This window comes from Uloborus diversus, chromosome 8 (assembly GCF_026930045.1).
Source record: "Uloborus diversus isolate 005 chromosome 8, Udiv.v.3.1, whole genome shotgun sequence".
Lineage (NCBI taxonomy): Eukaryota > Metazoa > Arthropoda > Arachnida > Araneae > Uloboridae > Uloborus > Uloborus diversus.
In genome coordinates this window covers 57,489,961-57,517,455 of record NC_072738.1, presented here as the reverse complement: position 1 = coordinate 57,517,455, position 27,495 = coordinate 57,489,961, and the positions used below count along the sequence as shown (strand labels likewise).

At 31.3% G+C, this 27,495-nt stretch overlaps 1 protein-coding gene across 1 annotated transcript in view; it reads left to right on the top strand.

Moving 5' to 3' along the window:
- The window catches only part of LOC129228376 (kinesin-like protein KIF17), a 157,983-nt gene extending 136,244 nt beyond the window's left edge, over positions 1-21,739 (top strand). The window contains exons 10-15 of the mRNA XM_054863053.1: positions 237-352; positions 3,119-3,228; positions 6,097-6,358; positions 10,095-10,210; positions 12,835-12,940; positions 21,403-21,739. Coding sequence (XP_054719028.1) covers positions 237-352; positions 3,119-3,228; positions 6,097-6,358; positions 10,095-10,210; positions 12,835-12,940; positions 21,403-21,686 — 994 coding nt within the window. The 3' untranslated portion in view covers positions 21,687-21,739. The remainder of the gene's footprint in view (positions 1-236; positions 353-3,118; positions 3,229-6,096; positions 6,359-10,094; positions 10,211-12,834; positions 12,941-21,402) is intronic.
- Positions 21,740-27,495: the final 5,756 nt, after the last annotated feature.

The following is a 27,495-nucleotide window of genomic DNA, read 5'->3' as shown; positions in this document are numbered from 1 at the left end:
AATGGCACATTTTAAATAAAAATCAGCAATATTAGTATCAGAAGTATTTTGAGAGCTTTTTGCTGTGCAGTGTTATAAGTTTGAATTATGTTCATTTGCAGCATTTAAGGCACTTACATGTTCAAAAGAGTGGCAACAAAAGTATTGCATGGGATGACAAACTTCTAGTAAATTTGTAGGCTTGTATTACTTGATTAATTTTTGAGGGTTACTTAAATTGAATTCTTTACAACTAGGTTACAAGAACTTGAGGAACAGATGGTTGGAGGAGAGAAAGCTCATGACCGAGAATTGAAGGAAAAAAGAGCCAAGAGGAAAAAGGTTGCTGAAAAGAGAATTAAATCAATAGCAGGTTATTATCTGTAGAGGACTTATGTTTATGAAAGATTCTATAATGCTCTTTTTACTTACCTTGAATGTTAATTTTACTGAATTAGTTTTACAATGAATGATCTTAAATGTGTGACATTTTCTGTAAAATTTTTTTGTTTACAATGAAAATGTGCTTCTTTCCGATTCAGAATCTCTATCCCTTTCTTCATTCTGAATCAATGCTTTCCGTCATATCTGAATCTCAATTAGTAGCGAAAACTCATTGTCATGAACTAAATATTTATTGATATAAGGGGTTCAAATTGTCAGAATTTATGATCCAGGCACTGTTGATTATACTGACTGGTAGATTCCAAAGAGGTCCTGACCATTTTAATTGGTAAGTGGGCACATTCTCTTGCTGATTGTTCTCAACTCACTGAATGTGTTCAGTAAGTTACCATCCTTTATCAGGGCTAAGGCCTACATGAACTACACCGCCAGCTCAGTCAGTTCCAGCCGAGGACTGCAGTTTCGTTTTTATTAGCACTCATCAGCCCGGCTTAGGAAGTGGCTGAGCTGGAGGTGGAAAACCTCTTACGGAAGCCAAGAGTGCCAAACAAACTGGTAGCCACTTCCTAAGCTGGGCTGATGAGTGCTAATAAGCACAAAACTGCAGTCCTCGGCTGGAATTGACTGAGTGGTAGTGTTCATGTATCACTGAATGTGGCTAGTTTTGTGTTGTAAAAATTGTTCTTGAAATGCTCTCACAGAAAAAATTCCTAGTATCAATTGAAATGCCAAGGATGTTTTGGATTATAGCATTCAATGTTAAAAACTATACCTGGATCATAATGGCTGTCAATTCCAGCATAGTTGTTAAAATGCTAGTTCCTACATTTCTTCTTATTGTAATTAGTCTTTGAAACTTTTCTGCATCATAATAATTGTTAGCGTTATAACCATTCAAAGAGGGTATGCATTTTATTGGGACACTCTATATATATATATTCCCGGAAAAATTATAATGCATCCAGAAATAATCTATACTTTTAACACAATATTCAGCAATTTATTTTATTTTTCGAATAGTATTACAGTGTTTTATTTTATACAACAGAAAAGCAAAATGTTTTCTTTTAGTTACCTTGACTTATGTAATCCAACAACTTGATACAGTTAAAACATTAATAATTTCATCATAATTTTTAATATTTTTCAAAATGTTTCCTTAATAAAAGAATCAGATTTTATTTCCTAAAAGCAAGATTTATTGATGAATATCCAGAATTAAACAAATTATTTTTGCCCTAGTTATAGATTTCTTGCAGTGAAAGTTTACTTATAGTTGGAAAGATTTTAATGCTTTGCAGCCAAAAAAAAAAAAAGAGAAAGAAAGATAAAAGGAAAGGGGGGCAATGAAAATGAAAACCCTTTTTTTTTCAGCAGAAATAAGATCCTATATTCTTCAAGCAAATGCTCTTTTTTCAACTTCAGCCACTCCAAACAACTGCACATTTTTATCTTTAATGCATTGTTGATGAATAATTTGTGAACTGAGGCAAAAAAAACGTAACATATTAAGGAGAAAAGAATGAGTATATTTGTAGCCTATTTTACAATCGTTAATGCTTCACTGATCAAATAAAAGGCATGCTTTACATTTTATGTAATCAAACAAATGATAAGAGTTTAGACTTCATTATGAGAGTTAAATAAATCTTACTTTCGTGTGCTGTTATTAATAAGGTAATTGTTTCAGTTTTTTTCCCCTTTTGTATCCTGTTAGGTGTGAGCCATAAACTGAGATTTGTTTCATGTGTTTCGTACATGCTTGTGTTTTATCATTTGCTAACATTTGGAATTTCAATTGGCCAACTGAGCATCTTCCCCTCCAAAAATGTTCAGAGTGCCCTTGCTCTCAAATTAATTGTTCAACATTATTTTAAGTGAATTAAAATAGTTTAAGAAACATTAAACCTCCGAGTATCTACAATGAATTCAATTAACCAGCTAATATTTCCACAGTAGTATATTGCTGTTATTTACCTGCAATTATTCTCCCATAATTCTTGTATTTTCAATTTCTGTAGGTAGCTTTGCAATTTTTAAAGCCTATGTTGTTTTTTAAATTACAATTTGTTTTTTGTTTTTTTTAGTACTGGATAGCTGAAAGAGAAAAATTGAGCAAATATTGAAACATGATCAGGTGGATATGTTTCAAATTCATATATCCACCTGAATCACTTATTCTATAGTACAAGTTGTTATCGCAGACACTATAAATTGTTTTTTTTTTTAATGAATAATTGCTAATTCAGTTTATATTATGTCCCTTGCAAGGAATTTTTGAAACCTGATATTATATTAAATTTATCTATGTGTTAAGCTTGAAATACTTAGTAAAAGCATTTTTTTGCCTAACTATCATATAAAATCTCTCTCTTTTTCTCCCTTTTTGACCTAATCACCTGTTTTTTTTTAATGTTCAGGTTAGCAGATCTGTTGTTGTATTCTTTGTGATTTGTGTATTTTAAAAGTTTTATTATATTTGATTTTTATAAATGAGGGATAATTGTAAAAGTCTTAAGCAGTGAAATTTCAAATTACTTACTTGAAAAAATTAAGTACTATTATATTTTAAAATTATTGTTATATTTTGTAAGCAACATTTTGAAATTTGTTTAAAATAAGCTTATTATTACCTTTTTTCCCATTGTATAGTCTTAAAAAGTTTTACTTTTTGGAACATTTACTGTTAAATATTCATATGAGTTTGAATTGACCATTTAATTTAAATTTTTAGAAGCTCTATCTAAAGTTGATGAAGATGATACAGCTATGTTGAAAGTGTATGATGATATACATGAGGAATTGAGGATAAAAACGCAGTTGCTCAAAAAAGCTAAGAAAAAAGTAAATATTACTGTAAAAAATTTGGCCTGGAAAATTTCTCTTGTAATTATAATACAATTTTGTGTATTCTTTATCTTTAATGATTTGATTTGTTCTTGTGTTTTATTTGTTCGCTCTATGTTTCTAATGATACAATATTGTTAAAGCTGTATTTTGGTGCTTTCAAAGCACTGTAAATCTACAAAGACTTTTGTGATTGAAATGATTTGGAACTTTTGTATTTTGATGCCCAGATGCAAATATAAAATTATTTTATTTAGCATTTTTTATTTTTTTTAAACTGAGAAAAAATATTTTGAAATTGTTTTAGTTATTATAAAAATAAGATAACAATAGTAATAAAATATCTATAAATCCATCTGTCTTATTCCTGAAGTGTTGAATGTATGTTGGAAAATATAGTAAATCATAAATATAAGACTTTTTCAACATACATGTATAAAATTCCTTTTTATTCTTACCTGTTTTGGAAACATTGATTTAAAAATAATTTTCAGAATCTGCATAAATATAAAAATAATTGGATTTTTGCTGATTACCGTCATTAAAGAAGACAGAAAAAAAAGTTGATATTTCTTGATTCCAGTTCAAAGAGAGCTGAAAATTGTCCCAAGACAATATATTTTTTTCAATTGTTATGAAGCAGTTAACTTCATGAAAGGAATTTAAATCTTTTATAATTATTAGTTTTCTTTATGCAAATGGATACTTTTTAGAATTCAGCATTAGTGTTATTCATTTACTTGATAAACTTCCGAGTAAACCCTCGATTATCTCGCCCCCGATTATAAGGTGGCACGGTATCCACTCACATGCAAATATAGGGGATGGTAAACAAGATTTGTTGAAAATGATACTAATGTATGCAATACTTGAAAAAAATGGATAAGGCTTGCATGTTGAAAATCCTTGCTTGTGTGTCGTTATTATCCCTAAAAAGACGAATGGGCGTATCTCACTTCTAAGCATTTTGCCGAAAACCGATTTAAAGATTTCCTGCTTACTGTATCGCTTTGAGAACCCCCACCAGTGTGAGGGACTGTAGCTTTTTTTACTATTTGTTGTAGAGATATGCCCATCAATCATATTATAAAATTGACTTTGGACATTACTGTAATGGTCATAACTCATTTTTTGAGACACCCCCATTTGTCTTTTTGGCGATGGCAAATCTAAAGCAGTAGGTATAGTACCAAAAAACAGGTTCTGGCTTGTCAGGTTTCAGTAACCTTGAAAGATGCCATTGGACAGGAGGGGAAGGAAGAAACTGGAAAGCCTAAAAATTATGTTGCACTTATCTTAAAATGACCACATTTATCGGCATTCTATTAATCATGGATGATAAAAAAAGTTTTTGTGAAATGCCGGGTATAATCTGCCCTGCTGGTAAACCACCTGCAGATAATTGGGAATAACTGTACTTTCAATGAAAAAGTTGACAAGGAGAATCATAATAGTGATTCATAACATTCTATTGACAGATTGATCTGCATAACTATGATATTCATAAAAACTTCGCGCTTTCAAAATTGGATCATTGTGTAGAAGTAGATAAATTTCATCATGTTAACGGTTTGAATATTTATTTTGACTCATCTGATTGCTGTTAATTTTAACGGGATGAATATTTTGTGTGCCATCAAAAGATTTACTGTAAGCCTTGGAGTTTTTTCTTTAGGCCAGGTAGCCTTTTTTAAATATATATTATTTCCCAATATTTTTTTAATAAAGAGGTATTAAAAACTTTTTTTTTTGTTTTTTTTTTCACAGAATAAAATTAACATGACATTTTTTTCATCTCATAATTAAAAATTTGACTCAAACATTTTTTATTTTTTATCTTAAACATGTTTAATTTTTTATCACCCCCCCCCCCCCTCAAAAAAAAAATGCTTCCCTTTCTTCACTTTTCTGAAAAGAGCTTCTTCGTCTCTTCTTAAGCTTCTTTCACTTCTTTGACCAGTTGATAGTTTTAAAGATCTCAAGTAACTTATTTTTTTAAATTATTTATGTAAGTAATAAAGCACTATTGCTTTTTTTTTTTTTCAAAAGTATTTTTAGAATGTTGTGTTATTTATGTATATCATGATAAACATAATTATACTTTAAAAAAAGAAGTTTAATGTATTATATTCACAAGTTTTTTTTGCATAGTTTTCAACTTTTATTTAATTTCTTAAAAAACTGCATCTAATTGTGTATAAAATTCAAGAGCATTCGTCTTTAAACTTAAAAATTTTAAAAGTCTAAAATTCTGTGTAATATATTAAACTTGTTTTGAGGAGTGAAAAATCCTTTATCAATATTTTGACCAAAAAGTAAGGTTCAAAATGTCATGTATTACATATCTATGTATTTAATGTTGTTAATCTATGATTTACAACTATTAATAAGTTGTAACACACACACACACACTTTTTTTTTAACTTGTGAAATGAAGTTTCAGAAACAAGATTGGGAAGGAAAAAGTTGGAAAATTATGCTTCAAAAAAAGAAAATCTTTTAATTTCAACGCTTGTAACCAAACTTAAAACATCTTAGGATTATTTTCTATTGTGATTTTAAACCAACCGATTGCCTCTATTTCCCTGTTTATAGACATTTTCAATTCAAAAGAAACCCACAAAACCAAACCAATTTTGGTTTTGTAGGTTTCTTTTGATGTGAAACTGTCTATGATACAGTACTTTTATATGGGAATTTTCCTTTAACTGCATAATTCTGATAAAGTAAGCTATAGGTAAACTGCCCTTTAAATGGTGTGCTATAGGTTTTTACCCATTTAAAAATGTTTTAAGTAGAGTAGTCCTGTAATTAATTTGATCAGTTTTAAAATTTTTTTACTAATGATGGAATTTCTGATTTCAGATTCATGCATTAGACCAAGAAGTGAGAGATTTGCAGAGTGAGTTTGAAACTGAAAGAACCGATTATTTAGAGACAATTCGAAAACAAGATCAACAAATTAAACTACTAACGCAAATCATTGACAAAATTCAACCGTGTATCAGGAGGGATTGCAATTATTCTAATATTGAAAAAATCAAAAGTGAAAGTGCATGGGATGAAGACTATCAAAAGTGGAGGATCCCTGAATTGGTTGTACAGAAAACAAAGTTGCCAACACCTGGTTAGTTTCATTGTACCATGAATATTTTGTACAGTATTAAGAACAAAATCTGCATTGATGCATTTATAGTCTTTTCACAGAGCTTTTTTTTTTTTTTTTTTCAAATAGGATTTTTTAATTTTATTATTTTAACACTACTGATTATTTTAGCTTAAAAAATAGACTTAAATCCTTACTTCAATCATATTTCTATGTATTTTACAGTCTTGAAGCAATGGGGATTTTTTATTTTCAAAATTTTATTTAGAAGTAGGATCATAAAACTGGGTTTTAAAGAACTTCCTAATCAATTTTCTTTTATGTATGTTTTTTTTTCCTATTTCTTTAATAAGATACTTAGGAATACAAAGTAAATTTTTACCTTTGTATGTTAAAAAATTAGAACCAATTAAAGTAATAATTAAATTCTAATTTTGATTAGAACCAATTAAATTTGTTTTAATATGTTACAAAGTAAAATAATAGAACCAATGTCTAACAACAAAAGACATGTTTCATACATATGTGTTGGAACAGTGCTAAGCTCTGTGCTTTGCAATCACAATAGAACATTTGGTTTCATTGTGACTGCCAGTGGTGATCCCATAGGGTATACTCCATATAATGCCGTATACTCTCAAACATTTTTTTAGACATGTAGCATATACCCTCAAGCTTCAAAAAGTTTCATATTATGACATATTATGTATATGATCCCATATACATATTGTGCATAACTGATTACTGGGAGTATACCCTCAAAAAAATTGATGGGAACATCTCTGGTGACTGCTACTCTCTGCTCAGTCACTCAAATTGTTTTACTCTGAGAAAAGGGTTCCTTATAATCCCTAAACATGTATGTGCAAAATATTTTAGAGTTTTAACTGTATGCTTTTCTAGAAAACTGTGGCAAGGGTTCTCTGGATTATATGTAGTTTTGAAATTTGAGGATTAAATTATGAAAAATTACTTATTTATTGGTTGTACTTCTTATTTATTTGTTGCACTAAATAGCCTGAGAAATTCTAATTAAAAAAAAAATGGAAAATGTATCTTCTTTGGAAAATATATATATTTTTTTAACTCCAAACTTGTTATTAACTAATTTTTCTTTTCTTTGCGTAAAACATTTATAAGGATTAGTCCTCAGTTTTCTTAATTGTCTTTCAAATCAAGTAGTTATGAAATGTTTTGCCTTTTCTGTCTTATATTTCAGCAGAACTGGTAGTTCTTTGTCTTTGTGTTAACAATAATATTGTTTGATGTTAAAGTTGTGATTTTAAAAAGAGAACCTTAAATTATATTATTTTCTGAAATTTTTATCGAATAAAAGTAAAAACTTGATCATTTTCTTTAAATACTAAAGGGGATATCACACGAGAAAAATTACAGGACATCGCAACCGCAATAGCAACCGTAACGCTATCTGGAACTGGTTTTTCTACTCGCTTCTAAAAACGATCGCTCCAAAATTCTCGTGTGCTATGGAAATTCGCAGTTGCTCGTATAGGGGCAAATTTTTTCCTCCGCTAGAAAAAAATTGCCTTTAATTCTGGGCAAGTTACGAAGGAATCAATCTGGGTGCTGGGATTTCGTGACGTCAGGCAGCGTCACTGGAAAATGCTTTTGCAATCGTGGCGACAGAAATGTGGGAATTAATTTTTATTGTTCTATTTATTTTATCTTTCAAAAATTTTCAGTTACACTTTAAAAAATGGATGAGCGACATTTAACCTTTGGTTTTGCATCTGATTTTGAATTTAAATTGATGTTAGTTAACATAAGTGCGAATTTTATGCATTTCTTAATTTTGAAAATTGTTTTGCACAAATGTTACAATAGGGTCGTTTGCAAAATTTTAAACGTATTTTTTTTTTTGAAAGAGCATGTTTAAAAACAAATGGATCTGACTATTTTTTAAATAATTTGTTTTTGTTTAATATTTTTTAAAAAATTTTTTAAATCGTTGTGCTTTCATTGTTTACATTTCTGTCGTGTGACGTCACAAATGATGAAATGCCATTCACAGAGCAAAATATTTAATTGTAGCTCAAATTATAAAAGTTCAGTCTGCAATCCCAGTTATTTACGCGTAGCATATTTAATTGAAATTTTAATGATTTTATTAATCGACTAATAGAATGTTTTTAAAAAGTTTGAAAATTGTACATTAAATAATACTGGCTTTTTTGCGCTTCATCGTTTCATTACATTTTTTAAAGCGTCATTTTATTTTTAAATGTCTGGAACTATTTTAATAAACTCGGCCACAGATTTTCCTGTGTGCAATATGTATCTAGTGGCGTTATATTTGTGTAGGTTAAAGTATTAGCACATCTCCAATATATTTATGAACTCGAAGTTTAAAAAAATAACTATGAAAGGCCTATTGATCAGAGTTTGCTGGCTTTTTTTTTATTAGTCATGTTTGTTTTTAGCTATGAATTTAGGTATAATTTGTTAGAATTAAAATTTCTTCTTACCTTTCAATATGTGACTAATAATTCCTATCTAAAATTAAGATTTAATTTAGTAGTTATGGGAAAAAATAAGCCTAGAGAAGTCATATATTCTGTATGTCTTCTTTAAATGTAACAAGAGTATCACTTTAAATCAAACATTCAATTAATAGTAATAAAAGTTTTCTGTTTTTCTGAAATTTTCACCATAAGTTCTACAAATTAATGTTAAAACTCAAAGATGAATTTAACAGGAGGAGCTTTGGAGACTGCATGAAATAATAATTGATGCTCTAGCTCTGGAATCATTACCTTGATCATTTCCCTTTTTTTTTTTGCCATCTTTTCACAAACCCACATACAATTAAAGCTGCAAGAGCTGCATTAAGTATTTGATTACTATTTCATCCATAAGTGTCAAATTAAAGCGACGCAGTGTGACAACCAAATGCGGAATTGACAAAAAGCGATGAACAAGCGCAAGCACATGGATGTAAACTAAAAAATGGTAGCCCCCGTTGTGAACAAATCGAGCAACCGGCAGCAACCTTGTAGGCAACTTCCCTTCCAAAAAACCAGTTCCAGATTGCGTTGACGGTTCCTTATTGCGGTTGCGATGTCCCGTAATTTCTCTCGTTTGGTATCCCCTTAAGAAATTTCAATTGCTTTGTAAAAAGGTTCAAGGTTAAACTTTTATGATTTAATATTACAAAACTAGTTCATGTAATAATTTTTGTTAAGTTTCCCAAAAAAATTGAAAATAGAATGATTAATGCAATGCACTTTAAGATTTTTATGTTTGTTCTAAGGCTACAGTTATTTATTTATTTTTTCATCATGAAAGACTCTTTCAATTTGTGAGCTGATAAAAGACCCTTTTTTATCTTTGCCTCACTTAAATTTTCAAATTAGTTCCTGAGATGCAAGAAAATCTTTCCCTGTCTATCCAGAACTTTTCTAAACATTTTCATTAAACGCAGTTTAATCCCGATGATGGAAGAAAGAAGTTTTTTCTTGGAGATCACTGTTTGGTGGCCATTGATAATTTTTCAAAAAAAAAAAAAAAACATTGCAAAATAAATTTTCTGGAAAATGGTGTGTGGAAAACAAAAAAACTTTTTTCCTTATTTTCATCCAAAAATATGCAAGAAACACACATTTTCATCTAAGAGACATTTTTGTTCACTGATAATATTCTACTTGATTGCTATTGCTTCACAATGTGCTTTATTTATTTATTTTTTTATTTTTGTAACTTCAATTGCATAAATGAATAATATCCATTTGTATTTCAGGAGTGCAAGTGGGTGGCAGACCTGCTGCTTCTCCGGAGCGTAGAATAAAGCAAAACCGTTCTGCATCAAGTGTAAAAGAATACTTTGAAGAAATATCCGAAGATAAATTTTTTAGAGTAATTATTTTAATTTATATATAGACTAGAAAATCACCCGTCAAGGTATGACGGTTGAAAATTGCTTCTAGATTTGAACGAAGTAATTGCCTGTTTGGTGATATTTTGATACTTGAAATTTTAACCCTAACTCCAGTGGATTAACCCTAAAATCCAGTTGATAGCGTTCATTGTTGACCCTTTTTAGGTACGTTTCTTCATTCTCCTAAAATGAGTCTTACCATTGAAATAGTTAAGTTATAGGATCCAGTTCAGCTTTGTCAAAATAAAGCATTTCCCTGCATGTCAAATATTATCAAATTATCGTTCTGCAAGTTTCATTGTTGATGACATCAGCGTTACTTGATCATTCGCTATTATATATATGAGGATTTTTTTGGTAATAACATTATTAAAGTAGGAAATCAAACTACTTGTTTTTACTTATTTCCAATAATGAAATTCTAACAAAATACGACTGTAGTTATATACCATTTTGAAAGGAAAAATAGACAGGTATACTTTTTTTATATATCCGATGTACTTTAGTATAAAAACATGTACTTTGTTAAATCCACTTTTTCAAAATCCCCCACCCCCTCCCAACATTAACCCAGTTGATGTATTATATCTGTTTTGGATCCCATCGTTATAGAAATTTTATAAGCCTGTTGCAGCCCCCAGAGACTCCAATTTTGCCCTTGTTTGGGCAGTCAATCTGAAAAGTTTAACAGAATTGAAATTAGAAAATTTATTAGAAAGTTTTATCATTTTCTATAATTTCTTCATGCTGGTAGCTAAAAATATTTCAGCTCCTCTTCAAAACACTTCCACCCCCTAAAAAAATAGGAAATAAATAAACTGGAACTAGCTTTATACTGTAGCTTTTATTTTCATTTTTAAAATTCTTTTTTGATGTATCTAATTTTTGTTAACTTTTAGGGAATGAATCTGTGTGTGTGTGTATATATATATATATATATATATATATATATATATATATATATACTAGCAAAAATACCCGGCGTTGCCTGGGTCAGTAATAATTGTAAGAAACAATCGCTACTTTCTTTCGTTTTCTGTTTTAAGTGAAAGAACTCGAACCATACCGCTTTGATGTGATTAAAAATTGAGCTTCTTCCTTACCCATAAAAGTAAAATAGCAATAAGTATAAAGAACCAACGAATATTCATTTAGAAACGAAAGCACGAATTTAAGCATATAAATATTTAAAGAATTTCCAAAATATGAACTAACAAAAACAAAGATCACTAAAAAACCGTGCGCTTGCTTCATTTAATTAAATACTACACACAAAAAAGGAAAAAGGCTCTCTGCTATGTTTCCCTAAGTGTGCAAAAAGTAGAGTTTCCAAATGTTTAAATGACTTTAAACTCATGTTTGCTCCGGAGAATCCTTGATTCAAAATTTTCATTATGATTACTTTTAATATTGCTGTTGTTAGGCAACGAATTTTTGGGGGAACAATGGGTTTTATATTTAATTACATACCGTAAAAAAATTACATAGAGAGGCCCTGTTATACTAAGAAATTGAAGCTGGAAGTTGCACCGCTGTATCCCAAGATCCTTAGCTTCCTGCTAAGTATTTTTAAGATACATCTTGATTCAAAAGATTCCAATACTGAATCTCAATTGGTTGTTAATTTAAACTTAGATATTGTTGCAAGTTTATGAAGCACGTTTTTGAAATTGCATTAAAACATGAATTAAAATGCAAACCAATCTGCCAGCTACTTTATACGGTCTTTTTGAGAGATTAGTGAAAACTATTTTCGCGAAGCGATCACGTTGTCATAAACCCACCCATCATTGCACCGCTGTATCCCATAATTCCGGCTTCAATTTCATCTCCATTTTACCATAGACGGGGCCTCTCTATGTATATTTCTTTATTCTATTTTAATCATAACATGGGGAAATAACATGAAATTTACTGTTTTCCAACATAACTCTTTTAAACTAAGTTTTTAATTAATAAATTATAGCCTAAGCTGCTCCCTGATAATGTAGCTATCTATGATGAAAAAATGGTTAAAATCCGTCCAGTAGTTTTCAAGTTTACCCCGGACATCCGGACAGAAGTAGCCCTTTATGTATAAAGATGTATTTGCTTGTGTGCATGTGCATATTCTGTCCTTTTTGAAAATTAAGTTTGATTTGGTGAACTGTGAATTTACCATTTGCACAAGTGCAACATATTTGCTCATATATTTCCTCATTATTCCTAGAATGTTAAACTTCGGCTTTTAATTGTGATATATTCGAGTATGAAGAACCATTATGTAGCATAACTTGATGTATCCATTTTCTTTAAAAAAAAATGCATTGTTCTTAAAAATAATGATTTATACATATTGGGGGGGGGGGAGGATTGTACGGTCATGCCGGCAACACATGCAAATCATTAATCTTTAAATGTAAAAATACGTTTTAGAATGTTTTGGCTTTATATTATAATGCATAAGGATTGATTAGATTTGAATATAGCTTAGAAAAAGCCAAAGACTAAAATTCCTGGAATAAAAGGCAAATATTTGAGTCAAAATGTCCCATTTGTGCAAGTATTTTGACCATGTTATCTAAATAAAGTTATTTTATGAACTTGCATTTTTTAATTTTAGAAGCTAGAGCGAGGGGAAGAAGAAGACATTGCTGGTACATATTTTAAGCCTAGACGACAAGAGCAGCTGCTTAGTAAGTTCAAGGAGACAGCACACAGAGTGGGTTGTAAGTCATGTGTTTTAGGGCAATTCATTTGACATGGCTTTTTTTATCCTTTTTTTGAAATTAGCATTTGTTTTTTCATTTCCAATCATTTAAATCAGAGGACCTCAAAGTTGAGGCCACCACAAAGTGTACCAACTTACAGCCCCCTCCTTCCCCCCCAAAAAATTAATACATTTAAATCTTATTTTCCAATATGTACTGTCTGACCGTCGATTATATGGGACTGCTAATTTCCACTTTATAGGCGGAAATGCACATATCTATTAGTTTATGGGGATGTTAATTGGTTTGTTACAGATGTGGGTTTTTGCCTTTCTATTATTTAGCCCCAAATTTGTAAAAAATAAAAATTTTGCTCACGGCAATACTTTTTTATTCTAAAGTATATTCCATCTATATCCTCACTGCAAAAATAAATTGATTTATTTTTTCACAACATAGTTTTTGAGCTCACCATTTTGCTTTTACATTCCTGAATTGAAATGAAAGCATTTTATTTTCTTTTTGTTGTTTCCATAGTAACTATTTTTGTTTCCCCAAATTATGTACAATCCATTATCAAACAGTATTTACATGATGTTCTTTGTATTTATTAAATTTTCTATACATTTTTAAAACTACTGTCTAGATTTTATTATTTAACATTACTATTATTTAAAGTGGTGGTAAAAAAAATTAATTCAAAAATAAACACCTAAGAATAATACATGTTAATAAATTGAAGCCATATATTGTTCCTATTCAGGCCCCTCATTTGGGATCAAGAAGGCTCAGTTAAAAATATTGTTTACAAAAGGTATTAAGTCAAAAAAGTCCATCAACTGTCCTCTGGATTTCAGAAACATAATATCAGTCCTTATGTAAGTCTTATGTACAAAAGTACAATAATAGGATTGGCAATATGTATCAAAACAACAAATTCAAGAACCTATGTCTCCAGCTAGTGGGGTGACTGTAAAGTGCTGGCCTTCTATGCCTTGGACCTGGGTTCTGACCTGAGTTGGCCAGTCAATGGGTTTTTGAGATGCAGAAAATCATTAGTGCCCATGTCGTATGATTACGCGGCATGTAAAAGATCCCTTGGGTATTTGTTTGGCTTTGAACTCCCTCAGCAAAACTAAAATTCCTAGTGCAGTTTTGCTTTAAAAAGAGCCCAGGTTCCTCCATCTGGTGGAAACTGGGCATCAAAAACTACTTGTGTCATGCATCAGCGCCTTAATGGTGTCACATGAAAGACTGATGCCTTGTCAGGGTGTGCACTAGGTCTGGTGAAGGCCAAATGGTTTCTTACTCAGCCCCATTGGAAACAAACAAAAAAAAAAACTGTGCTCCTGTGTATGCATAAACAGGTGCTTATTTTGTTTCTCAAAATGTGCCTACAAAATTCTTATAAGTGCGTAAACTTATAAGACTCTTGGGGTCCAAAGGACCACTCTTTGAGAAACTCTGATCTAAATGTTACTCATATTTTACTTTTTTATTTTTCTAATCTATTCTTATCAATTATACTGTTTTGCTTTCCTGCACATTTTATTTTATATGTATTAATTTAGTAGCTGTTTTGTGATTTTCAATCATTTGTGTGTGTAATAGTCAGTCTCTGGATGTTTAGGAGAATGCATCTTCTACCCTTCCAGCATTACTCTTGTTTTAGTGCATGTTTAAAAGATTTAGAGCATTTTTTAAATTCCAATATTTTACTTGATTTTTCATGGTAGTTTTCTATGTTTTTGCTCTTTTGTTTCCTTTCTCACCTTTACTGCTTGAATTTTTATTTGATTTATTCTTTAAGTTACTGTACTATTGATGGCAGACATTCAAAGCTAATTTTGAAGAGCAATATAATCTGTTATGTGGTGGAGTCATTCTGGATGTTGGAGGAGAGCTATTCAGTTTATAAAGGAAGTGGGAGAAATTGGGAAAAAAAAGAAAGAAAAGGACCAACACATATTTATCAGTTATTGATTGTGGTGTTTTTTAAGAAAACGATTTTCAATTGGTTAAGTTGAATTTACTTATTTTGCTATATAATTTTAAGAAAAATAGGTTTTAAACTATGTTAGAGATTGGTGATCACTTATTGTTAATGCATTTTTCAAAGTTCTTGAAGTTTTTTTATTTCATCTAAAAGCATTTTTTAATTTTTTTTTTTTTTTTGTATGTTACAGTATTTTTATGAACTTTTCAAATCGTCTACTTTCAAGCCACTTAGTAACCTAATTTCTGAGGTAGTTAAAGTTAATTATTTGTCTGGAGAATTCGTGAGCATAAAATAAAAGTTTTGAAGAAAATATAGATTTCGTCTTTTAAGTGAAAAGAAAATAAAACTGATCATTGATTTATATGACTACAGAAATGTGTCCAATGTCCATGAGGAATGTGTATGCGTCACATCATGCTGACTGCAATATATTAAGTGGAATTGTTATATTTGGGCAGATCTGCTTTAGGGTGGTTCAAAAATACATGTAAAAAAAAGTTTCTCCTTGATACCAGGACACCCCTCAATAATTTTAGACTTATGAATAGCAATGTACTGGAAGAATTTTAGCTTCCTATTTCAACTGAAAGAGGGTGCTCAACCCCTTCCCCCAAACTTCATCAGTATCGGGAGGGGGATTAAAAAATGCATTGAAATGAAAAAACACAAATGCTACACATTATAATATAAACCAGCATTATGCATGTACATTGCAATAAAATAATTATTTACCGAAAAACAGCTGATGAAATTAAATGTTTCTAAATTTGTGACATTTTCTTTGCTATGGCTAATGTTAAATTGAGGGTTCATTGAGCACCGTCTTAAAACTTGAGTAAGAAGCTAAAACTTTTACAGCATAATACTATTAGTGAGTCTAAAAAAAAATTAGGGGGTGTCCTGGACTCTAGCTGAGAAAAGTTTTTTTGAACCACCCTAGTCTGGTTTAATATATACAAAAAATTTATTTTTTCTTGAGCCTCAATGAGATGACATTTTAAGACTAAGCCCTATAGTACTCATGACCTTATGTGGCCCAAACTGCTGAATCCACACATGATGTACAAGCTATTACGATTCGAGCTACACAATACATTTGTGTTGATACACCACATGGAGATTCAGAGCCAGTTCTATTTAAGAATCCAATTTATCTTGAAGTTAAAGATAGAGGCTCTTATTTAGTAGTTTTTTGTTAACATATTAAATAATTTATCTGTTTTAGTAATTACAATATATCCATCAGAAGCTTTCATTCCAAGAGTTTCTTGCTTAATAATAATATTGCATTAGCTCGTTCCTCAGTTCTGTGTTGAAGAGCTCAAGTTTATGGTTGATTTTATACAGAAAGGTTGATCTGAGCTAGTTTTTTAGATTCTTGTCATGCGTTGAGAATACTGAGAAATTATTTTGCATTTCTTTGTGCTTGCATCATTTTTGCTGAATTTTATTTCAAGCTTGCTGTGAATTTAAGCATTTAAAGGGCTTGAGTGTTGCAATATTGTTCATTAAAAATGTTTGTTCATTTCAAATTTGCTTCCCTGAGTTTCCCTGAATGATTCTCGTACAATGGCTTACAGACTCTGTGTTTTCATTACTGTGTTAGAATTTTCCAATTATATATATTTTACTGGTATGAAGAAATATTTTTTTAATCAATTTTTCAAGCCTTATGAAGTGCCATAAATTGAGATTTTAGATTCTTCAATAATTTAATTTCTTTATTTTTTTTTAATTTAAATTTAAGTAAATGCAGTTATACTTGATAATGTTTAATGTAAATTGTTTTGAAATGATATTTAATGTGTATTGTTGTGAAGTGATGTTTAGTATATATTTTTGTGAAGAGTAAAAATAAGAATTATTATACATTCATATCCAAAATTAAGGTCACAAACATAAAATATGCAAAAACTGAAAAACTATTTTCTGTGTTGCCACAAAAGTTGAAAATATTACAATGGGAGAAAGAACATATAAACATAACAACATTGAAAAGTTTTTAACTTGAGAATTAGGAAGCAGAGTGTGTTGGAAAGTGTTGAATTTGGAATCAGAGATAAAGCATTTATCTCTGGAAATGTCTGTCTAATATGGAGTATGACCTCCGTACCAGTACAGGGTTATCACAGGGGTATAACACAGTTAATTGGTTCCGTGTAGTATTGAAACCGTGTTAGGGACCATTCATTAATTACGTAAGGGTGCCGAGGGGAGGGGGGGTGGGAAAATCTCTACATACCCTTACTTCGGGAGGGGGGGATTTCAAACCCATTCTTACATAACATTTTCCAAGTCAATATTTTACATTTGAAATTGCACAGTCAAGTGGTTTGACAGAGATTATATTTCATTTGCGTCTGGAAGGTAAAAAAGTATTAGGATGAGCTGTTTTTTATTTGTTTTACAAAGAATGAATAGTGTAAAATATAATAATAGAAACGCACTAAGTATGGCATGTTTTATTTTTAATTAGTATCGCATCAAAATACAAAAAAAATGTCGGAAAAACATTCAGTCTAGATTTCAACTATTCAGTAAATATCTCTTTCCACAGAAAGGTTTAATTTAATAATAGAGAATTTAGTTTTGATTCCAGTGATGCAAGACTTGTTATTTTATTATTTTGAGAAACGAAATGAAATCTTACATAAGAATGGGGGGAGGGGTTTGAAAGATCTTATGTACCCTTACATGGGGAGAGGGGGGTCAAAAATTGCCAAAATTATCCTTATGTAATTAATGAATGGCCCCTTATATGAGACTCTTTTATAAATGGTTTTTTACTCATTTTTGAACCAAATTAATCATGTACATATCATAAATCATGTCAATGTGTACCGTGTTATATCGAAACTTTGTTATGTGAGACCTTGAAATAATGTAAATCAAAGAATGTGTACCGTGTTATATCGAAACCAATCCATAAGGTGCAAATTTAATAATAGCTGAAATTTCGGCTCAATAGAACATATATATGAAAACTGGCAACCAGAACATACAAAGACCCACTGATTTAAAAGTAAGAGTTGTTATAACCCATAAAACTTAATTATTTTACATACCTCAATTTAAAGCTGTTATGCACAACAAGAAGAAACTTAATCCACTTTTTTTTCTGTACTAAGAACAAAACACATTCTATAAGAAAAAAATATCTGTGCTCTTCTATAGCAATAAAGTTTGTCTGAGCAACAAACAACAAAACAAAATTTAAAATTAAATAAATAGAATCATTCTATTTATTTTATTTCGCATTTTATTTCAACTACATTTTTCATTTATTATTTGCCAAATTTAACTTATGTTTAATCTTAATGTGATTTTCTTACAATGCATTGGAAGCAAAATAATATTCATCTTTTTGCTTTTAGAACACTAATGAGAAAAATCAAGTACATTTGTATTTAAAAGTTGAAAGTTAGTGTTATATGAGGAACCCAAACTTTTGAGCCCAAGACAGACAATTTTTCGTAACAGTTTAATTTAAAAAAAAGCAAAAACTTATTACAGTTGTTATCATACATTTTTTAACAGTATATTGAACAAAAATTGAATTCTTTCTTTTAAAATTCGTGTTACATCAAAACCGTGTAGGTATGAATTAAAGTTTTGTACCATGTAATATCGAACCCATGTTATAATAATCGCAAATATGGTACAGTAGAACCTCGATTATCCGAGCTAATTGGGACCACAGGAGCCTCGGTTGTCGGAATTATCGGTTAATAGAAACTTTATATAAAAACTTGTCAGGATCGTAAATTGTATTAATTAGAAATACGATATAATATTTATAAAAGATGGACATATAAAAAGTAATGTTTTACAGTTAAAGAAACAAAAATGGAAAATAACTTGTAGTACGCTTTAAAAAGTCAATATATTTTTTTTACGCAATTCCAAGATAAATAATGAAAATTGCATTAAAAACACACACACATTTCCAGAAAATATTTTTATATTTTCAAACTGAAAATTCCTCATTTTCTTAAATTTACATTATTTTTTGAAACATAGACTTCATTATCGGCTCGGTTAACAGAAACCTCGGATAATCGAGGTTCTACTGTACGTGTAATATCGAAACCGTGTTGTAGAAGTACCGTGTTATACGAGGGACGCCTGTAAATGCTTACAGCAACAAAACCCATTCTTCCAAAAGCACGAGTTTTAACTCTTGGAGGGTATTAGGAGAGGAGTTACAGGTGTGCATTGCAGTGGCGACTTGTGGCTTAATTTGGCGGGTGGGCCCGCTGTTATCAGGGGCGCTATGATAGAGGTCAACGTGGCCTCCCAAAAGTTTCTTTATTGGCAAGTTTGGAGTCCATACATAGCTTGTCAGGCCTAATGTATCTTCTAATAATGTTTTAGTATGTGTGCATGCTTTATTTATATCATTCGGTAAAGTTCGGAGTTTTATTTTGAGAACTCAACCACTCTCCTCCCAAAAGGTCAGGTTGCCTCTGACGATTGTATAAAGTTTTCACAAGAAAAAGGAAAACAGATAAAATGAAGAGAATTAAGGTGGGCATGCCAAATAATAAGGCAATGAAGACCAATAAGACCCCCTCTCTCCCTCCTTTTTCCCATACAGAATAGCAAAAATTAGATTGTGACTGGGATCATGCAGCAGCATTAACTTTCACTTTAACATGCTTCGTTATTATATTAGGTAGTGAGAAGCAAATGGATGTAAGTGAACATTTTCAAGTTTTGAGTGAAACGCGTTTAAAAGTAACTTCCTAGGTAGGCTTTCATAGATTTTTTTTTCTAAATCATGCTGTAGAGCAGCACCTACCAGGGCTACTAGTACCATCTCTTCCCCCAAGACAGAGGATAGGTTCACCTACCATTTGTACTGGTTATCTCTATTTTTTTAATTTTGCCACTTACATCCCTTTGCTTCTCACTGCCTCATACGTATCAAATTACGAAACTGGTAGCTAATTTTTCTAGAAACACAGTTTACTTAATTACCAATATATTCTTTTTATCAGAAATTTAAATTACTTTTAATTTTTATTGTGTAATAATTTAGGTTTGCTCAGCGTTAGAATACTCTAGTGTGGAAAAGGCATGACAATAAGGCCAACACGATTAAGACTTACATGAAATACACCGCCAGCTCAGTCATTTCCAGCCGAGGACTGCAGTTTCGTGCTAATTAGCACTCATCAGCCCGGCATAGGAAAATGACTGAGCTGGAGATTAAGGAAAGCCTTAAGGAAGCCAAGAGTTTCTAACAAACTGGTAGCTAATACTGGTAACACAAAACTGCAGTCCTGGGCTGGAAATGACTGAGTTGGCGGTGTATTTCATGTATTTCTGCTTTAGCCCTGGCTAATGAATGGTAATTTACTGAATATACGATTAAGACTTATTACTTTAACCAAATGTCATAGCAAATAAGAAAATTGAAAAAATCTCACCTAATAAAGATTATTTTAAGTGCAGCTTTTAATTCAAAAATATAAAGTCTTAACTCTTATTATATTAGCACGACACTGAAAACCAACTGAACCTAAATTCAAATTGAAACTTAAAATATGGCAAACGCCTTTTCGAAAATAAAATGACCATTCAGAAATTTCGAGAATGTGCTCTAAGTTCCATAAAGAAAAATAAACAAATTAAAATGGACATCCCAAAATATTGTAAACCCCAGTAGCTCATAGTAACAGCCGTTTAAGATTAAAGAAAAAGAAAAAATGGATTAAATCAAAAGAAAGAGAAAGCGATGAGAGAACTTTTCCTTTCCCTATGGGGTGGGCTCCGAAAATTCTGCCCATCGCCTCACTGAAACTTTGTATAAGCGATGCGAGACGAGACACTTTCCTCCCATTGCTTTTACTACTGTTATTGGATGAAGATATTTTTCGAGAGGGCAGGAAGGGAGCCGGCCCATACACATCGTTTGGGGTGATGTCGCTTGCCCCTTTCGTTACTTTGATTTAATGCTCGCAGTTGGTTAAGTTGTGGGCCGCCCATGAAAATCGCCTAAAGAATCATTCTTAAATCGCTATCGCTATTTGATAGAAAAGGAACACTTTTTTCTTGTATTAGCGATTAGCAGAGTGCTAGAAATTTAAAATTAGTTTCATGCCCTGATTTTATTTAAAACTGATACACAAAAGACATTTTTCAATAATCTAATTATGAACTATTTTGTCTGGTGGGCCCGCCCCATCCGGCCCATAGTGACGAACCGCCACTAGTGCATTGGCTCTTCCTTCGCCATCCCTAACATGCTCAATAGGATTGAGGTCCAGAGACCTCAAGGGCTAGTCCATATGTCAAAGGTTCTCTTCCTCAACATGTTTCTGTCCTTAATTTTGAACTTGAGTGTATTTCATTCAATTTTATAACAGCTTTATTTGTAAAAATATGTACTTAATTCATCTGCATATGACCTGTTTTCATTTTAGTTATCATTTTCTGTATTAAGTTAATCATGTGTCCTGAAATTTTGCTTTTGCAGCCACGAAAGAAACACTGAATCTCATGAATGGCACGAATAACAGTTTTGTGAAAGAAAATAATGCGATCAACGCTTTGAACTCAATTAACCTCAATAACACATCAACAAGTTTAAACAGCACTGTGAATGGTTCAGTACCACTAATACAGCCTTCCAGCCAAGAGTCAACTCTAACTTACCGCAAACCAACGAAACTCGAAGCCTTGCCCAATGGTGGGGACATGTACAAAAGGGGCAAGAGAAAAATAAGGACAAATGTAGGGTCTATGGAATGGCCAATCTGACGGCAGCCGTCCCCCAGTGAACCACAGCACAGTGAGTACAGGGTGCTTCGATCAGTTTTGCCACCCATCCGTCCTAAGTCAGATGAAGGGGGCGTTGGCCACAAATCATAAAAATTTACTATGCACAATTTAGGGTTGCCACACTTTTTGTTTCCTTTTTAATGGGTGCCATGTTTTAGTTTTTTGAAATTTTTATCAGTCACTCAGTCATTGGGGAGATTAAGGGTTCATGAGATTTTTTTTTTCTGCTTTGGAATATATATATATATTGTTTTCTGGTTATTGTGTGTATTTGTTCTGAAATTCTATTAATGTGAATGTCAAGATTTTAAGTGCTGTCCATAAATATCCTTTAACTTACGTTCTTAAAACAGCAGTTATTTTTTCTTCTCTCAAACAACTGATTGATTATACCTTCAGTAGTCATTTTGAACTTGCAGTTTTTCTTCCATTTATTTTCTTCATGAGACTAGGTTTCTTTTGTAATTAGATTATAGGCCCGTCATTTGGACGATTAGCCAATCATTTCAAAATATTTAGAAACTTGCAATGATTTTTTCAAACCTTGCTGCATTTTATTTCTTTATTTATTTTTTCTATATTCTGCTTTTAGTGTTATATTTATCTAAACATGGAATTTAATACATGTTTTTTTTTTAATTGGAACTTAAAAATTAGTGTTAAAAGTATTTCGGAACATGTATTCAAACATAAGTTTTAAAAAAATAGCATGAGTTTTGAAGCATGCATTATCATTATTCATTTTTACAGTTTTAAAGCAAAATTATCATGCAAGCTTATAACTATGTTAGATAAGAACCAAGTTTCAATGATGCTTGCAGTTTTTTGAGCAATGAAATAAATTGTTTACTTGTCAAATAATTAAATATAAAAATTTATTTGGCAAATTTTTTTTTTTTTTTTTTTTTTTTTTTGCTAACAATGTATTTTGGTTAATTCTGGAATTTTATGAAAAAAAAATTGTATTTCCCTTAAAGAAGGAAATTTTTTGTTGATTGCAAAATTTTAAGCTAATGTGGTTGCTCTGGATATACAGTAGTTTTTGTTAAAGTCTAAAACGTTGAAGACAACCCTTTAAAATTTTTAAAAAACGTTTTTAAAACTTTTGCTGTGAAGGATATAATTTCTAAAGAAACCTATAGTATTGAAAAATAACAAGTGCCAGATTTTAAAGCATCCGTACTCCTGTGCTGACTTACTTTTAGAATGGTGCCTTTGACAGTAGATTGTTGAACCATCAATTTTATTTCTTTTTATTTTAGAAAATTACTTTTCTCTGTGATTTTCTTTTTCAAATATAGATGCATTAATTTTTATAGTTGAACTTTGAAGTTTCAAGTGTGGTTTGTTGAATTTATTTTTTAGTTCTTTTGTTTCAATAATTTCAAACAGAGGAAATCACTTAATCACTTTACTAATAAAGATTTACATAGTCATAACTTTTAATTAAATAATTTTTGTAAATGTATTTAAAGGTTTCATTTTTTATATGATTTTTTTTTTGTTTTGGATATCATAATAGTTGCATAGCAAAATCTCATATTGAAAATCTCTTCAACTTTTTTTTTAGAAGTCATCAGGTTGAATTTAAATGTTAAATATGTAATATAATCATTAATGGTAAGACATTAATGAATTTACTATGGTCTTGTGTTTTAGACAAAGGAACAAACATTAATTTTGACTTTGTTGCTATAAATTACTCTGAATACATGGGCTAACTTTAATAATAACCTTTTGTTCTAAAATACAAAAGAATGCCCAATGGCCCCCCACCTTCCAACCCCTCAGGACCTCAATCTTAAATGCAACCATGCCTGAATATCTCTAATAATTATTAGCTTGAAAAAATCTAAAAACAGGTTACATTTTGTTTAAGAGCTTTTTTTTTTTTTATTTAAATCTTTTGGTTTCATTCTTTTATGGCAAGTTTTGAATGAGAGTGTGATGTGAGTATAGATGTCCAAAGTGTTGGAAAGTTTTTATTTAACCCTTTATGTATATATATACCTAGTCAAAGTACCATTGAAATTGTAAGTATCAGGTACTGGGGGACAATTCAGTGCCTACTTGTACATAACTACGTCTGTGAAAGATTTTTATACGTTTGTTTTAAAATGTGTCCATTTGATCATACTTGCTGTGTATCTTGCTGTGAAGTCTTTGTTGCTTTTTTTCAAGTTTTAATCCTTTAATTGGGAAATGGAATTTTTAAGAGTTCTTTAAACAGTCATACTTCAATTTAGTAGTTATGCTAATAATCCTGTTCATTTGCCAATACATTTGTGACTTTGAATTATTATTCATTTTTCCCTCCTTAAGTTTTAAATTTAAGCAGAAGCATTTTATAATTCCAATGTCTAAAAAATATTTGGAAAAGTAAGATCAAGCAACTCCATATTGTGGTCTGACTCATTACTTTTTTTATTTTTATTTTGTGATGTTATTTAGTTTTCTCCAAATTTCCTTTCAAAATCCCTTTTGTCACCCACCGTACCTTCTTTTAAACCCTAGAAATCTTAGCTATGGTTTATACATCTGGTTCATGCCCTCTTCCCCAGAAGAAAAAAAAAGATTTCGCAAGAAATCATTAATTACACCACTCGAACTAGTTATTTTATTAATTAATGATAAAATTATTTTTTGTTCTTTTTATGCAAGTGATATTCATATGACTGGTTTTAAAAGCTGAGAGAGTGTTTATAACATGTGCTATTGGAATGCAAGTTAAATTTTTAAAATATATATATATAATTCCATGTTATTACTTTCTTTTTTTTTTTTTTGGCTTTTAAAAATATTTATGTTTTGATTGTTGCCTATATTGTGTCCTACAACTTGTTAAATGATTAAGTTTTAAAGATATCAAATGACTCATAAGTGTGCCTAAAATTTAGATGAGTTAATTTAAAAATGTTTTGGACGTTGGAACAGTGATAAATACTAGTCAATTGTTATCCTTGAAAAATGATTTATGTTTCAAAATGCATGAAACAGTGTATATGTGTAAAAATGTTAATAAAATTTATTTTCTACTACTTTGGTGCTGTTTGGGGATATGATTTTAACCATCAAAACATCTAAAAAACAAAGAACAACACAGTTTTATTTTTTGTCACCAAAGGTTTTCTTTTTCTCTTTTTAAAGTTCCTTTAGAAGTGCTATCCCTTCAAATAAAAATGTTATTTAGCAATTAGCATGTCTTAAAATTGGCATGTTATAGCTGTATGAACTTCTTGATCTCACTTAGACTTACTAATTTAGATGTATGATGCACACAGTTCTAAAAATGATTGCAATATTTTTTTTATGCAAAACCTTCATTCATGCATACATGCATGTATAAATGTAACAGGGCAAGCAAATTTTCATCATGGGCCGTGCTTGTCTTGAAAGTAAGCAGTGCGGTTTCTGGTCCAATGATGTAGTTTTATAAGTAACTGGACTTGTAAATTTATTGAAAACGGGCAGTGCTTGTCCTGGTTCAACTAAAACCCTCGACAGGGCTGTCACGAGATCAAAAAAGTAAGGCGGTGAATAAAGGCACTGGCTCTCTTAAAATAGCTTAAAATTGACTTCAATTTTTGAAAAAATACAAGGAAACTCCAATCCTTTGCCTGAAATGGCAATTTTTAACGTTAATTTTTAAATTTCCTGAATCTCCCCCCCCCCCCCCCCCCCAACACACTTACACTGACTCTCTTCTTAACATCACCAAAGATTGACCTAGGGATATCCTTCCTTCAAAGCAATAAATTGCACATAAAAAAAATTCCGTTTTAGAATTAACTTACATTTTACAAGTTCATCATATTTCTTTTTTTTTTAATAATGAACTTTGGTATAAAACTAAAAATAAGAAGGTGGGCAGTGGTGGCAGTAATTTTTAACGGATTTCATCTTTCTACCGAATTTATCGCACGCGCGCAATTTTCACCTTATAATGTTGGTGCTATTTTTTGGCTGAGGGCTTAGCAGGCCTGCCATTTCAAAGTTTTCCATGTATAGGGAGAAGGGGACAAATGGTACTCGCTCAATACATATTATAGGCAGAAAGCAACAAAATATATAAACAAATGTATGTTTACAATATGTTTATAATATTCGGGGGGGGGGGGGGGGTCAACTCGTCCTAATTTTCTAAATATCTGCCCTGTTGCTTATGTTATGCCCCCCCCTTCCCCAACGGCGAAAGTTAAACTCTGCCCATTAGCCTCCATGGCTTTGAAAAAATAATGTTTTGATATTAAGTGGGCGAGTTTTTTGTTAACTCCTCGGAAAATTCGATTTTACGGGCCTGCTTGTAACAATACATCTTCTTATAGTAGGGAAGCCCATGATGCTAAATGGATTTACTCGAGCATCGTAGGACCTATTAGATTTTGTGATTTAGGTTATAAGAAAAAAATGTTACACTAATATTCCCTTTTAGTGATGGGGAAAGTGATATTCATAAATGTAAAAAAAAAAAATCAGTATCATCGACATACTTGAGTTTGTCTGATGTTGATAGTTTTGATGCTCCTAAGTCTGTGAACCGAAGGTATGTTAATCTGCCGATTTGCTGGGGGGGGGACTATTTGAAGGGGTAGAAAATTAAAAGAATTTTTTTTTTTTTTCGAGCGTGTCAGATATTCCGAGGGGATGTTGAGTTGATTTTTAAGATGCCACCCTTCAAAATACTCACATTTGGAATTTTAGAAAATGCAAACAGAAAAAAAAAACATTATATTGAAATACTCGAGAATCAGATTTTTATACAGGAGGTTCAGCTTGATGTTCCAGTTATGGTAGGTAGCCTAAAATCTGACGATTATTTCAAGGATTATTACTAACCCGACCGACAGAAAAAAATTCGCACGTCATAACTACTAACCAATGAAGTATTCCGTTTCAGCTGTCTAGTCACCTGTCCTTGGTCAAGCTTTGCCAGGACCGTAGCTTTGTGATCAGCTGTAATCGCTTACTGCGCATGTGCACGCTCTACACTTGACGATTTTTATTACTTCGACTTATAGAAATCGGCAGATTATATATTTTTTTCGTGATTATTGTTTTTTTTCTCCTTTAGCTAAAAAAAAAAAAATCAACCGCGCTCGAGAATGTCAAGACAAAAATTTTTTCTTTCAACTTTATAACCCTCCCACACTCTTACGTCACGCTCAAATCGTCAGATTTTCTAAATATACACTTTTTAGCTAGAAATTAACCCACCTTATCTTAATCTGACGCGCTTCAATAAATCTTTTTTTTTACTAATCTGATGGGATGTTCTAGACGTATCCACCTACAAAATGTGCCAACATTTGGTGTAGGTACTCGAAGGCATCTCCCATATGTTTATCTGACGCACTCAAGTAAATCCCCAAAATCACTTTGGACTCCCCTTCTATGCAGGGCCCGATCAAGTCAAAGTGGTGCCCAGGTCCAGGAAAAAATTTTTTGCCTCTCTTGCAAGATAATCCATACATTTTCGAAAGTTGTAGTTACAAAAAAAAAAAGTGCAGAAAGAAAGAAATTTACCCTATTTTGGTGTCCCTAAAATTGTGGTGCCCAGGTCCATGGATCCGCTGGACCATGCATTAATCAGGCCCTGCTTCTATGAGTACGCTGTCAATGTTATTAGAAAAGTTTATAGCATCCCAGTTTCCTAGAAGGTTTTCGATTTAACAAACACTTCTTTCTTTCTTTCTTTCTTTTTTTTTTGAGCAATTATGATTGCTTATTGTTCTCACTTCACAGTTTTGAATTCCTATGATTTTATTCCCCCCCCCACCCCGCCTCCCTC